Genomic DNA, 12,537 nt, shown 5'->3' on the forward strand with positions numbered 1-12,537 from the left:
AGTTACTTACGTGAAACAAGTTGTGTCTTATTGAGAGTTTCATGCTGTTTCGTATTATGCTATTGTTGCTTACGCTATATGGGCGGTTTGGCCGCATGGAACTATCGCAAAATTTCTATCCATGCCTCCTCCACGAACACTCCTCCCCAAAGCTTGTAGGACTTTTATCTGCGCCGGCCTTCCATAATCGCCTTGAAAAATGGCTCGAGCTTCTTACACAGAGGATGACGTTATTGAAGCAATATTGGATGTCACAGATAACGGTCTCTCGCAGAACCAATCCGCCCAGAAGCACGGCATCCCTCAGCCGACTCTTTCGAACCGATTAAGAGGTGTACCGCCAAAGTCCGAGGTCACCCATCCCGCCCAGCTGTTATCCAAGTCTCAGGAGTCCAGATTAGTTTCCTGGATACTTCGACAAGAGGCCTTGGGCTATGCTCCTTCTCACAGTCAAGTTCGCGCCACCGTCGCTGCCCTCCTACAACAGCAAGGCAGGGAAAAGCCTATCGGCGTACATTGGCTAGCCAGGTTTATGAAACGACATCCGTCCATAAAGACCAAGATAGGAAAACGCCAGGAGGCGTCGAGGTTCAATTGTTTTACCCCGACCGCCGTCAATTGGTACTTTGACATCCGCGAGAGCGAATATGGCTGGATCAAACCTGAGAACACTGTTAATGTTGACGAGGGCGGCATCATGGCCGGATTTGGTGAGTATTTTGTCGTTTCTTTCATGAGACAAACTAACCAGCTGCCAATATAGGCTTGGATTCCTTAGTTATCGGCAGTAGCGACCCCAAGAAGAAAGCCTTCCTCAAAGGCTCCCAGTCCCGCACTTGGACCAGCTTTCTCGAAGCCGCAACTGCAACTGGCCGTCTTCTGAAGCCGGGGATTATCTTCAAAGGCAAAGAGCTTCAGCAACAGTGGTTTATTGATGAGCTCAAGGAAGTGGCTGACTGGTATTACATCACGTCCGACAACGGCTGGACAGACAACCATATCGCGGTCGAGTGGCTCAAACAGGTCTATCTTCCCCAAACACAGCCGGAAGATGAGTCAGATGCGAGGCTTATCATACTAGATGGTCATCGAAGCCATGTATCTGTTCGTATCCGCCTTTTCCGGGCCACCTGGGCCGGGGATGTCGCTGACCGTAAATCTAGGATGAGTGGATGGCTACGTGCTTTTTGAACAACGTGTATTGTTGTTACCTGCCGGCTCACTGCTCCCACGGCCTACAACCACTCGACAATGGTCCATTTAATGCATCCAAGGCGGCCTATCGCAAAGAACTCCAAAAGCTGACAAGCCTGACCGATTCTGCGCCGGTGGACAAGGTCAACTTCATCAAGGCCTATGCCAAAGGCAGAGAAGTGGGTATGACGAAGAAAAACATCCTTTCTGGTTGGAGAGTGACTGGAAACTGGCCGATTTCACGACGGAAAGCGCTCATACATCCTGAGATCCAGCCTGACAAGAAGGAAACGACGCCCGCATCAGACGGCCTCAGCGACGGGCAACGCGACTCTGATAACACGCCAAAGACCAGCCGTCACATCAGGGATCTAGGTAAGAACAAAAGCCCTTCGACAAGAAGGCGCTATTCTGTGATATCGAAAGGTTTTGAAGCACAAGAGTCAAAGATCGCTTCTCTAAGCTCAAGAGTAGCTAGTTTAGAGGAGGAAGTCGGGAGGCTGAGCAGAGGCAAGAAGAGGAAAGCGATACCGAATCCCAACAGGAAGTTTATGACACTGGCCGAGTCTCTAGTGACAGGTGACACTATTTCTGAGCCAAACGAAGTGATTGAAGAGACAGAGGGTGTCGAAGAGGTGATCGAGGTGGGCGGAGTGGAAGAGAATGAGGGCTCAAATTCGGAGGCGGAAGAGTTAGCTGTCACACGCACGCGCGCAGGCCGTGCAGTTAGAAGACCAAGACTATATTAAAATACATTCGATTCCAAGCTGGAAAAATAGGAATTGACTTGTTTTTCGTATTTCTGGTGGCTCTTTGTGAGGGGGTTGAAAATTAGCAGTTTGTATGGGGAAACTTTTTTTTTGCTTATCAGTAGAGGGGTCTTATCGGCAGAGGGGTACTGGATGGTATTACTAGCTAGGGTTGCAAACACGCCCACTCTTAACCTTGAGGGACACTTCTTCATAACGCCTTAGACTGTCCTCTCGCCATTTCTGAAACTCCTGGCTACCCTAGACTTAACTCTCTCCATAAGCTGATCGACAGTGGGTAGATTATCCTCGCCATCAGACTCTTCGGTATCGGAGAGAGTGAGGTCAATAAAGACTGGTTTCTGCTGTGGACAAGAGTCGTTTCTAACGAAGGCGGAGCCGAGGCTGCCGTGATGTGGCGTGTTATCATCATCATCTGAGGTGGGAATGGCGACGTTGGTGCGGTGTTGAGCAGGTACTCTGCTGATCTCGCAAGATGTCTCGGCCACCTTCTCACCAGTGCGTCCCGGCCCGAGCTGTTGAGTGCTGAGTTGTTGAGCGCTTTCATGGCCCTCCGCGGTATAGCCGCCGGCTGTCGATACCTGGTCATGGCCCTCCAGAAAATGGAAGAAGTCGAGCCAGCACTGTTGGGGGCCGGTCTCGCAGTCATCCAACGCCAGGAGGAGCTCGTGTGAGTATCTGTCGGAGAGGCTAGTGTCTTCTTCCATGTACAGGTAGCTTGGCGAGCTGCAGTCACGGCCGCAGCCGAATGCCAACTCTTGGACCACCATGGGGTCAGCTCTTCCGTCGGCATGACCGATGAGGTCGAAAGGTTCTCGGTCAGCGTATCCAGGAATTAAGGGTGTCTGAAGATCTAGGTCGTAGCCGCTGCAATAATCCTCGTGTGATCCTAGTAGGAGGGAGAAAGAGCTCATGTTGGGCTGGGAAATTGGAGGAGAGTAGACTGCTGGGTCCGGGTACCAGACTGGGAGGTTGAAGGGGGAGAGTTGGCAGACACTGGTCTGGGGGCAGAGGCGGGTTTAAATACATGTTCTGCGGTAGAACTCCCCCCCCCCCCTGGCAGGAGGCAGACGCGGCAGTGCACGAGGGGCTCGCTCACGAGCCCTCTGTGGCAACAGCCGCAGAAGGCTAGTATGAGCACGACTACAGTGTTTCGGAAGCGGAACGCCGACTCTGCATCGTTTCCCTCCTGGACAAAGTCAAAGACGAATATGTCCTGGCCGTTCCCTTGCCTGTTGACACAGCCGATAGCGCTCATGAAGTAGACTGGCCAATGGCCGGCCATTAGGCTGCTGTTTTCAGCAGAGGGCAGCCGCCGCCTTGACGTGAACCTTGAGCCTGCGCGACCACGGGGACGCTCTGGAGGCGTCTTCAAACCAGTCCAAGCCTCGCTGGAGATGACGTCGGCGAGATAGTGGCCGTGCAGCTCCGGGTGGTCTCGTCCGCTGATGACCACGCGGAACAGATACGCGCGCTGCTCCAGCCTCAGGGAGAGCCGCCTGCCCGGGACCCTCTTCTCCGCCTTCAGGGTGACCGAGTCCAGGTCGAGGCAGAATATCACCGTAAAGGTTGGCATATCCTCGGCAGGGAGTGAGTTGATCTGGCGCAGATGCCTCAGTTTGCCCTGTCCTGGGTCGACGCCCTCGGCTTTGTCGCTTGCCTCCTCGCCAGGAGCCGTCGGTGCTGGCCCAGCGTCAACACAGCCATTGCTCTCACCCGCCAGGTCGTCAGAGATGTTTATAATATCCGAACTGCCACACGACATGGAGTACGCAGCCTCTGGTACCTGGTAAACTGTCATCGCTGTCCGTTTTCCACGGCCTTGGGGATAGTCACAGCCAAATTGGGGTCGGCCACAGATACCGACCCGCGGCACCTATGTCTAGTACCCGGTCGAACCCGATCCAGGCACTCCAAGTGCCGGAGCCGATGCTACATCGACTTCAAAGCATTCGCCTGTTGAGGCTCATGGGACAACTGATGAACTGGGGAGTGACGAATCAGACGTGGGGGATGATAGTGAGCCGTCTGGGGGGAAGGGCAAGGGAAAGGAAAAGAAGAAGAGTGAGAAGGAGAAGAGAGAGGTGAAAGTTAAACGCGTGATTGGTTTAAAGGCCGAATATGAGTTTATAGATGCAAGGGGCAAACCCATAAGCACTACGAAGGGAGACTGGGCGTAGAAGAAGTCTGATGGGAGGGGGGCTCAAAAAGTGAAAAGTCCTCTCGCAGTTGTCAGAAAGCATATGACTTGCTGGGTTTGCATAGGAGGCAGAGCCTGACCAGGGCATCCACGAGGCTTCGCTCAGCAAGATCTTTTACATCGTGGCCATCAGAACATCTCGAGTGACCCGCTTAGTACTGGCCCTACGAGTCCGCCTCTGGAGCAGTAATAGCGCCATAGTGCAGTGTTGGCTCCCCAGCACCCAGCATGAACCAAACTCAATCCTTCCCAGCACGGCTCATACGACAGCAATCGAAAGGAGACCTATTACACAGCAACCTTCTACTACTCTAATGCCCGCCGCCACGCAACGAACTGCCACATCGGCGTATCGATGTCACGAAACGAGGGCAATTTCATATTGTTCAAAGCGTGATATATCTCTGGCTCAGAGGGGGGACGAGGGAGAAAGTGCTGGTCCCTATACTAGGCGGCAGCGTCGTACTAGTTCGAATGATTGATTGTTGTTCTCCCGGTACAATTTATGGTACGGCGTAGGTGAGACGAAACGTACCCAAGCAGTGGACTGGGCCCGATGTGGCACAGGCTGCTCTATTTCCGAGCAGTAAGAGGGCGGTCACTTTCTGTTGATGGCCAGAAAGAGTATAAACATAGGTTCTTTATTTTATCTCAAATATCTTGATATCGCTGCCACAGCGTGCACTCCGAGCAAAGAAATCACATTCGGCAATATACGTGTTATTGATAGATGAGGTACATGGCTAAGTATGTATATCGAGGTGTCTCAAGCTTGCCAAGGTAGAGGAGCTTATTTTAGCAGTAATATTTCTATTTTCAGCTCTTTTCTACACGTCCTAAAAATATGCACTTGCTTAACGCATACTGCCGCGTGTACCCCCTTGATGACTTTCGGTGCGATTAGAGGACATTTAGTATAGTATACTATAGATAGAAAGGGCATGGCTTATTTTTAGCTAGTAATTATCTTCTAAGCAAAATAATGGCTTTGGATTTAGGTAGGATTCTAGTAGGGTTTGTCTATATCCTATCTTTAGAATAAATACAATGCCAAGTCAGGCACACCCATACATATACATAGCACCAGCGCGATGAGACAGCCTAGACAACCTGCATGTCGCCCAGGCCCCTCCAACAACATGTCGTGGATAGCCATGCTCACAGAAAAGAATAGAATTATCATCGCGTGCAGTTTGATCTTGCTGCTCTTCTCCATTTCAACATGCTTCTATTTCATCCAGCGCGGATCGCTTGCGACTTTTATCTTTAGCCTCCTAACACTCCTGCCTCTATCTTCTCTCATTCGGTTCGCGACGTTTAATATCATTCTTCTACTACGCTCTAGCTCCCACAGCCGCCTGGAGTTCATTCTTGCTGCAATCCTCTCGTAAGTCCGCCCGTTGCACCAGCTAGGCGTCCTGCTTAACAAGACAGCAATATATCAGAGCTCCTGTTGGTGCTGGTTGTGGTGTCGCTGAGCGAAGGCGCGGTTGCCCGAATGGTCATTGTTGGCCTCATAGTATCTGACTGCCTCTTAAGCTTCGGAGCGGGCCTTCTCAAACATGGCCGTCGCCTTTTTGACCTTCCCGCTGCCGAGAAGAACACTAAAATTCTTCTATTCAACATTGTGATTGTCGCCGCCCCTACGCTGTACAAAGTGGCAAACCCAGGTGAGCGATGACTTGCTTCTGATCAAGCTATGGGTTCTTACGTTCGTTTCTAGACCAGACGAGGCCTGCGTTCCTGCTCTCCCGTATTGCTGCGGTCTTTATGTTCACCCAGTTCCTCTGCTATCTGTTCTTTATCTATCGTGACAGTGTAAATGCAGATCACCCTGCACCCGGTCCAAAGGCTGGCCTTGAGGATCGCAACTCATCTCAAACTACAGTTAGTTCGAGAGGCCCAGCTAGTGAGCCAGAAAAAACCATGGAGACCACAGACGAGGCTCGCGTGGAGGACCAAGTGCAACCACAACTAGCGATCCTGCCCAGCTCCGTTTTGCTGGTCATGGCACTTGGCCTACACCTGATGGATTCAATATATATCGCAAATTCAATTAAAGCCTCTAGCGGTGCGCGGCCGACCAAGTTCATAGGCCTCGTTTTGGTTCCTTGCGCCTTGGCAAGTGGGGAAACTCTGATATCCATCGTCTGGGCAGACCCGGATTATTTACCGTGCATGGTCGAAAATATGACCTGCTCGATGATTCGGACTCTTGCCTGCATCGACCCTCTCGCCGTCATCCTTGGTTGGATCTTACATGCTGACCTGGATATTACGCTTGATGTTTCGGACGTGGCTGTGCTGGGGCTTTCCATGATGCTTTTGGCTTCTCTCTTTCACAGCGCCCCACAACGGTAGATATTCCTCCGGTGCGCCTTGAGATATGTACCAAGCTAACTCGTCACAGTGGTGTAGGCCTACCGCTTGTCTTGTCATTCGCCTTGTTTATAGTTAGCTCTTGTGTGTATGGTTCGTAACTGAGCCTGTACTGTGGTGCCTAGCACGGGGGAATACCCGTAGTCGGTCGACCATCTGGCCCACCGTGTCAGGTCCAGTCATTCTTATTAGGTGGCATAACCAAAGCCGAAGGAATAGCGATTAGGATAATCGATATAGTCTTCGGTAGGATAACAGTGGCTAGTCGTCAAGTATATTGTGAACAAGCAATAATATGTAGCAGTTTTAGGCTTCCATGGAATTTTTGAGAATTTTGTAAATATCTTTAAGGTGCAAATACAAGCGTTCCGCTTGCTTGACTGTTTTACTAGCTTATCAAGCACATTATATATTATTTAATATAATACGCTCCGTATGAAGTCTTACTCTTCCTTCTTATCGGTTCTTCGTTATCTACAAGGCCTCGATTTCTCCGCTTTTAGTTGATTTAAACACTCTATCATTAAAAGGCTACTTCGGTCTATCATGTGCGATAGACATATATCCCAAGATCCGCTTCATCAATGCCCCCGAAATCATACCTCTGCCGGATTCCGGAGACTCATTCGACTCCTTCAGAGCCGGAAGCGCCGCCTCCTTATCGAGAACCAAGCGCTTCGGGCACAGAAGTATGCCCTTAACACCGAAGTTTCCAACAAGCACCGAGTTCTAGCATTGCAGCAACGTCTCGTCACATTGGGCGAGCACCACATCAGGCTTCTTGAATGTCCTAACGAGGATACTCAATGCCCACTGGGAAATATTGCAGTAGCAGAGTCGCTTCAGCCGCTCGTTAATGCTACTAACCCCCCTGTGGATATTAGGACAGGCTCTCTCATCGAGACTATTAACCCTTCACAATGCACGGAAGAAATGGACGACAACAATACAGTCATGCCAAAGGCTGACCGAGATAAAAGCGCCTAACTTGTTGTGAGATAGTTAGATGATAAAGCTTCAGAAGATAGTTTATATTGACAGCTGAGACTACAATGCTGCGATAATCATGCACGCGCTCGCTCGACTCTTAGGTAAGGAAGCTGAGTTAACCATAACCTTAAGAAAGTAGCTCTAAATAAAATGGCGGATCTAAATACACATAAAGGCACTCTGCCCTCGTATATCTATTTGTATACATAGAACCAAATACTGTAAAATACCGTAACCTAACTATATTGACCTTTTATGGTAGTAGCTATAGAAACATCAGATGGAATGGTGCGTCTCATGTACAAGATGACACCATGATGGTATTACCGCCCGCTCCGCGGATCCTCCAAAGAGCGATATCAGGGCAGAGGCGGCCGAAGACGCCAAGGCTAGCCAATGGACAGCTACTTGCCTATTAGAGATGTCGGACGTTACATATATGCATCAGTAGAGACTGGAAGCTGCAAATCCAGTATACCCGCTTACCATTTGGACTCCTAGCCTGATAAAGTGGCTTCAGTTGTCATCAACCACAGCAAGTCAAAGTTATTAGTAGGTACAGTACGACTTTCCCTTTATGTACTTAACCACCCATAGCAAAAGATGCTACCGTTGAGAGCACAGGCATCTTCCTCTTAGCACACAGAGGCTCGTCGAGACTTTTGGGTACTTAAATCTACTTGGTCATTAGGTCATAGCGGGTCGAATGGTCAGCTTCGATAGGTGTGGAGTCTATTACTAGCTGTATAACAAAGTACTCTCTGGTCTTGATAAGTAGCTTATAGTCAGCGTCCTGTCAAGCCAGTGTGAGTCATCAACTTCGATATCTCGCTCCGGTCACTCCAGTACATCATCATTCAACCAGGCCACGGATTCTCATTAACAGTAAAACGTTGCTCCGAAAGTCGTTCAGGGCGTTCTCGTTCTCAAAGGTATACTGTGTTTAGAACATCTGGCGCTAACTGCGCTCCACTGCGAGCGATGATGTAATGGTAGTCATCATGCTGAGCAGGTAGTTCTTTCGTGATAGTTGTAGGAACCCCGTGCAAGATGCATCTCTAGATACGAAGCAACCAGATGTATAGTGTCTTCTGTGTTTGCACGTAGAAACCTGTTCCAGGAGGAAACTTGGCTGCGCGGTCCGTGCCAATCTTCAGGGAAGGCTTTTCGGCTTGGCCCAACAGAGGCTCCGATTCAGCAGTTTGCAGAGCTTTCTGATGCACACAGCGAATGTCGAACAAGCTGCTTGCTGGACGGTCAAGAGGTTCACCGTCAATATGAGTGGTCTTCACTCCGCGTCCAGTGATATGAACATCAGTGACTTTCACTGAGATATGGCGAGTTCGATGGTGTGCTTTACCTATGTTGACACTATGTAGGTCATTACTTTTCAAATCCCGAACCATTGTGAAAGAGGGAGATGTCTGTGCTCTTGACCGTATAGAGTATAAAGAACGATAGCAAGAGAAAGAATATGGTTACAGCAATGAGAACTTCTAAGAGCTTATGTATACAGTTGAGAGCATGGACACCCTCCTCTTTCAAGACAATTGAAGTTTTAGAAGCGATGCCCCACACAGTGTTGTTTTGTTACTTTTAAACACATTATACAATGAATCTTGACCCGAGCGACTTTTGGAGTAAGGCTTTACTGTCATCCGATGCTTACGGCATCACGATTCGCCACTCGTTCAGGCAACGTGGCAAACTCATTCTTGTCATCCTCTACGAATGTCACCTCATTTATCGAAAACCCAGCGAATCGAGCTTGAGCAAGTCATCAAAAGTAAGTTAGAAGGTAAGGAGACAATCACAGATGAGGAGATCGCCAAAACGATCATTTCCTGTTCGACGCGAACCGTCCGTAATGCCCGATCGAACATCCTCCGCTACGGCACGATCGACGCCCCTCGGAAGGTAACCGACTGGTCCGGGGTTATCACAGAGAATATGTGGTTGGCTTTACAAGATCAGTTGTATCGAGACCCTTGCATGACTCAAGAAGGCATGGCTGCTTTTCTTAGCAAGAAATACCTTGTACAGTGCCGACCACCTCCAGAGGCCGCCCAGCTTTCTAAAGAAAGTCTCTGAGCACGGACCTCGGCGTGGCTGATGTGGCTTATCGACAGTGCGATTTGGTTGTGACAGGACTGTGGTAATCAACCCCACCTTGCCAAAGATGCTTATTGCTGTCACGTGTCACTAAGCACGGCCGCTTACGGCCGTGGAAAACACACTGACATCTGTCATCTTCATTCCCATAACGCGTCCAGAATAAGCCCTGATTTCTGACCTAAGATGGCTCCCCGACTCTCTGATGCTGACCATGAAAAGCTTCAAGCAATGATTCAACGTAACGAATCGACTAAACATATAGCCCAGGCCATCCCCTGCGACCCCCGAACCGTTCGAAAAGCCCGAGCGCGGTACAAGCTCTTTAGCTCGACGAAGGCGCCTCCAAACCATATCGGCCGCAAAGAGACAACAGCTCGAATGCAAGATGCCTTGCTCGATGAACTTGCAAAGAAGCCGACTATGTACCGAAGCGAGATGAGAGCGTTTCTCCGTGACCAATTCGAGGTCCAAGTATCCTTGTCCAGCATCACCCGGTTCCTGAAGTCTGCGGGGTGGACCCGGAAGGGCACCCATCGTGTCGCACAGCAACGTAATACGGAACTACGAAACCTGTACCTTTACAAGATCTCCAAATATAAATCGTTCCAGATGATCTTCATAGACGAGTCGGGCGCCGACCGACGAACCGGCCGCCGAGACAAGGGATGGGCTCCAAGAGGAGTCACACCCATTGAGGTTGGCAGGTTCAACCGTGAGCAGAGGTATCAGATCCTTGCGGCCTATACACAGGATGGTATCGAGCTGGCGCGTGTCTATCCTGGGTCTACTGATGCCGCCATGTTCAAAGACTTCATCGAGCAGCTGCTACGCGGCTGCGGACAATGGCCACAGCCAAAGTCTGTTCTCGTCATGGATAACGCATCCTTCCACCGGTCCGAAAAGATTGAGCAGATGTGTACTAACGCTGGTGTGGAACTCGTCTACTTACCCCCATACTCGCCGGACTTTAACCCGATCGAGGAGTTCTTTGCAGAGCTGAAGAACTTCATCAAGAATCCCGGACCCGAACTGTCGGCGCTTTTTTCAAGAAGAACTTCAAGGCTTTCTTGCAGGCATGCGTCGACGCTGTGGGACGACGCAAGGCAAGTGCCAGGGGCCACTTTCGTCACGCCGGAGTTGCGATTGATGAATACGAAGAGCAAATGCCATGAATTGATCACTACCCAAGAAGATTGCACACGGTCTACCGTAGTATATACACTACTGTACTCCATCACTGCTCGTCGGCCCAAGCCTTGATGCCCTGCACCCACGATCTCGCAATGCCAGGCTTCACACCCTTGTCGACGTAGTACGCGACATCCTGGTCCTGGTACACGTGTCTCAGATCGAGACAGTCATGTTTCGTGATGCTTCCCGCCCTGCGAAAGCCATCTTTCCAGTTTTCATCATCGACCTGGTCACAGTTCCATTCGGTGTAAATGTCTATAGACTTATCAATTGGTGTTGGAATGACCAGGTCGGTCAAGTGAAATGCAGAATGCGAAGCGTGCGGAAAGCTTGACGCCGGCGGAGTGCACCCTTCTGCATTTGGCTGACCGTAGGGCGAGGGCAAGATATTCACGATCTTGATTGGGCGATCGCTCTCCAAACCGGGCGCCTTCCGTTTCTGCCTCCGTTCCGAGTCCTCCGTGTCCTTCTCATAGATCATGTCGAGGATGTAGGCTGGGACATCTCTGTGGGTTTCCAGCACGTTGCCTTGTTCGGCGTACTGCACCATCTTGGTCAAAATGTTTGTGTTTAGCACAATATGTCTTCTCTGCTCGCCGACGAAGCAGTAGCTGCCTGGACATGAGTCCTTTTTACATCGCATGAGATTGTACACGTCATTCCAGACGCGAGGCCGACCCTCTGCCTCTTGCGTCTCTAGCAGCTGATCCCGTTCAGCCAGCTGCCGGGATGTTGCACTGCCTCGGTTACCCTGTAGCACCGTCGCGGAGCCTTGCTGGGCCTCTTCCTTACAAATGAAGGACATGTCAATCCTCAGCTTTTTGCCCATCTGAAACAGATGGCTCCAATCGCTCAGTTGGCCTTCCACCAGTCGCCAGTCAATATTGAACTCGTCGAATCGCTTCGTGAGATCCCGTTCGCTGCGGTCGGTGACAGACACGATGACGTTCGTTTCCTCTGGCAGGTAGCATTTACCTTGTGGGGTTTTCTTTCTTAAGAGCCCCTCTACCTTGGACTCGAGAGTCCTGTCCCAATATGCGCCGGGCGCCAGGACAAGATCTCGTTCCGTATCATTTGTGAGCTTGGTGAGCCTTCCCTTACGCAGCTGCAGCTTCCACTCGATTGAGTAGTGAATACAGGTAGGAGGCGACTCGTCGTAGGCGACTTCGGAATCCCAATCGGCTAACTGAAGCAGTGGCAATCCGGTTCTGGGGTAGCTCCTGGACGGGGTCAGGCGGGCGGGGCTAGTAGTCGGGCTGCCATCGCTTGACAGATGAGGGGTGCTAAAGTCGAGATCATCTTGATCCCACTGTGTCAAGTCAAATAGCTGGCTATTCATGGTGGCAACTTTGAGGCATCCAGAACGCTGAATGGTGGATGGGAACGATGGAATGGAAATAAGATGGCAGCACTTGAGGATACGTGTCACCACATTATGTTTATGAGTAGCTAGAACATTGTATGAATTACATGGGTACTTGGCCTTTGAAGGGCTTGTCAAAGGGCTTGTCAAAGGAGGACAAAGAGGTCAAAGAAAGTCTAAAAAAAGGGCAGCCCCACCTGTCTCGCCAACCCTCGCGTTCATTGTGATGGGCGGTATCGATAAGCTATCGATAAAAGACATAAACTATTCCATCTTAGGCTAATTAGCTGGATGAGTCAGGACAAGGTTCCATTGCCTGAAGTGGTCCATCTTCA

At 50.3% G+C, this 12,537-nt stretch overlaps 6 protein-coding genes across 6 annotated transcripts; 3 read left to right on the top strand and 3 right to left on the bottom strand.

Annotated features, from left to right (window-relative positions):
* Nucleotides 1-199: 199 nt before the first annotated feature.
* On the top strand, nucleotides 200-1,943 carry MRS44_003900 (uncharacterized protein; the record flags this gene model as incomplete). The annotated part of the gene is made up of 4 exons (XM_065623458.1): nucleotides 200-710; nucleotides 779-1,104; nucleotides 1,164-1,569; nucleotides 1,621-1,943. 4 exons carry the CDS (start codon nucleotides 200-202, stop codon nucleotides 1,941-1,943), a joined length of 1,566 nt encoding a protein of 521 aa, XP_065479530.1.
* A 221-nt stretch (nucleotides 1,944-2,164) lies between these two features.
* On the bottom strand, nucleotides 2,165-3,765 carry MRS44_003901 (uncharacterized protein; the record flags this gene model as incomplete). The annotated part of the gene is made up of 2 exons (XM_065623459.1): nucleotides 2,165-2,965; nucleotides 3,064-3,765. The coding sequence occupies 2 exons, from the start codon at nucleotides 3,763-3,765 to the stop codon at nucleotides 2,165-2,167; spliced, it is 1,503 nt and encodes a 500-aa protein (XP_065479531.1).
* A 1,553-nt stretch (nucleotides 3,766-5,318) lies between these two features.
* MRS44_003902 (uncharacterized protein) lies at nucleotides 5,319-7,530 on the top strand (the record flags this gene model as incomplete). Its single annotated transcript, XM_065623460.1, has 5 exons — nucleotides 5,319-5,470; nucleotides 5,519-5,551; nucleotides 5,599-5,834; nucleotides 5,888-6,521; nucleotides 7,074-7,530. The coding sequence occupies 5 exons, from the start codon at nucleotides 5,319-5,321 to the stop codon at nucleotides 7,528-7,530; spliced, it is 1,512 nt and encodes a 503-aa protein (XP_065479532.1).
* Nucleotides 7,531-8,591: 1,061 nt separating this feature from the next.
* MRS44_003903 (uncharacterized protein) lies at nucleotides 8,592-8,939 on the bottom strand (the record flags this gene model as incomplete). Its single annotated transcript, XM_065623461.1, has 2 exons — nucleotides 8,592-8,860; nucleotides 8,921-8,939. The coding sequence occupies 2 exons, from the start codon at nucleotides 8,937-8,939 to the stop codon at nucleotides 8,592-8,594; spliced, it is 288 nt and encodes a 95-aa protein (XP_065479533.1).
* An 892-nt stretch (nucleotides 8,940-9,831) lies between these two features.
* On the top strand, nucleotides 9,832-10,820 carry MRS44_003904 (uncharacterized protein; the record flags this gene model as incomplete). Its single annotated transcript, XM_065623462.1, has 2 exons — nucleotides 9,832-10,576; nucleotides 10,663-10,820. 2 exons carry the CDS (start codon nucleotides 9,832-9,834, stop codon nucleotides 10,818-10,820), a joined length of 903 nt encoding a protein of 300 aa, XP_065479534.1.
* Nucleotides 10,821-10,882: 62 nt separating this feature from the next.
* MRS44_003905 (uncharacterized protein) lies at nucleotides 10,883-12,178 on the bottom strand (the record flags this gene model as incomplete). Its single annotated transcript, XM_065623463.1, has 1 exon — nucleotides 10,883-12,178. The coding sequence occupies one exon, from the start codon at nucleotides 12,176-12,178 to the stop codon at nucleotides 10,883-10,885; it is 1,296 nt and encodes a 431-aa protein (XP_065479535.1).
* Between the last annotated feature and the right edge of the window lie 359 nt (nucleotides 12,179-12,537).

The sequence above is a fragment of the Fusarium solani genome (genome assembly GCF_023522795.1).
Source record: "Fusarium solani strain SB1 chromosome Unknown bctg00000001, whole genome shotgun sequence".
NCBI lineage: Eukaryota > Fungi > Ascomycota > Sordariomycetes > Hypocreales > Nectriaceae > Fusarium > Fusarium solani.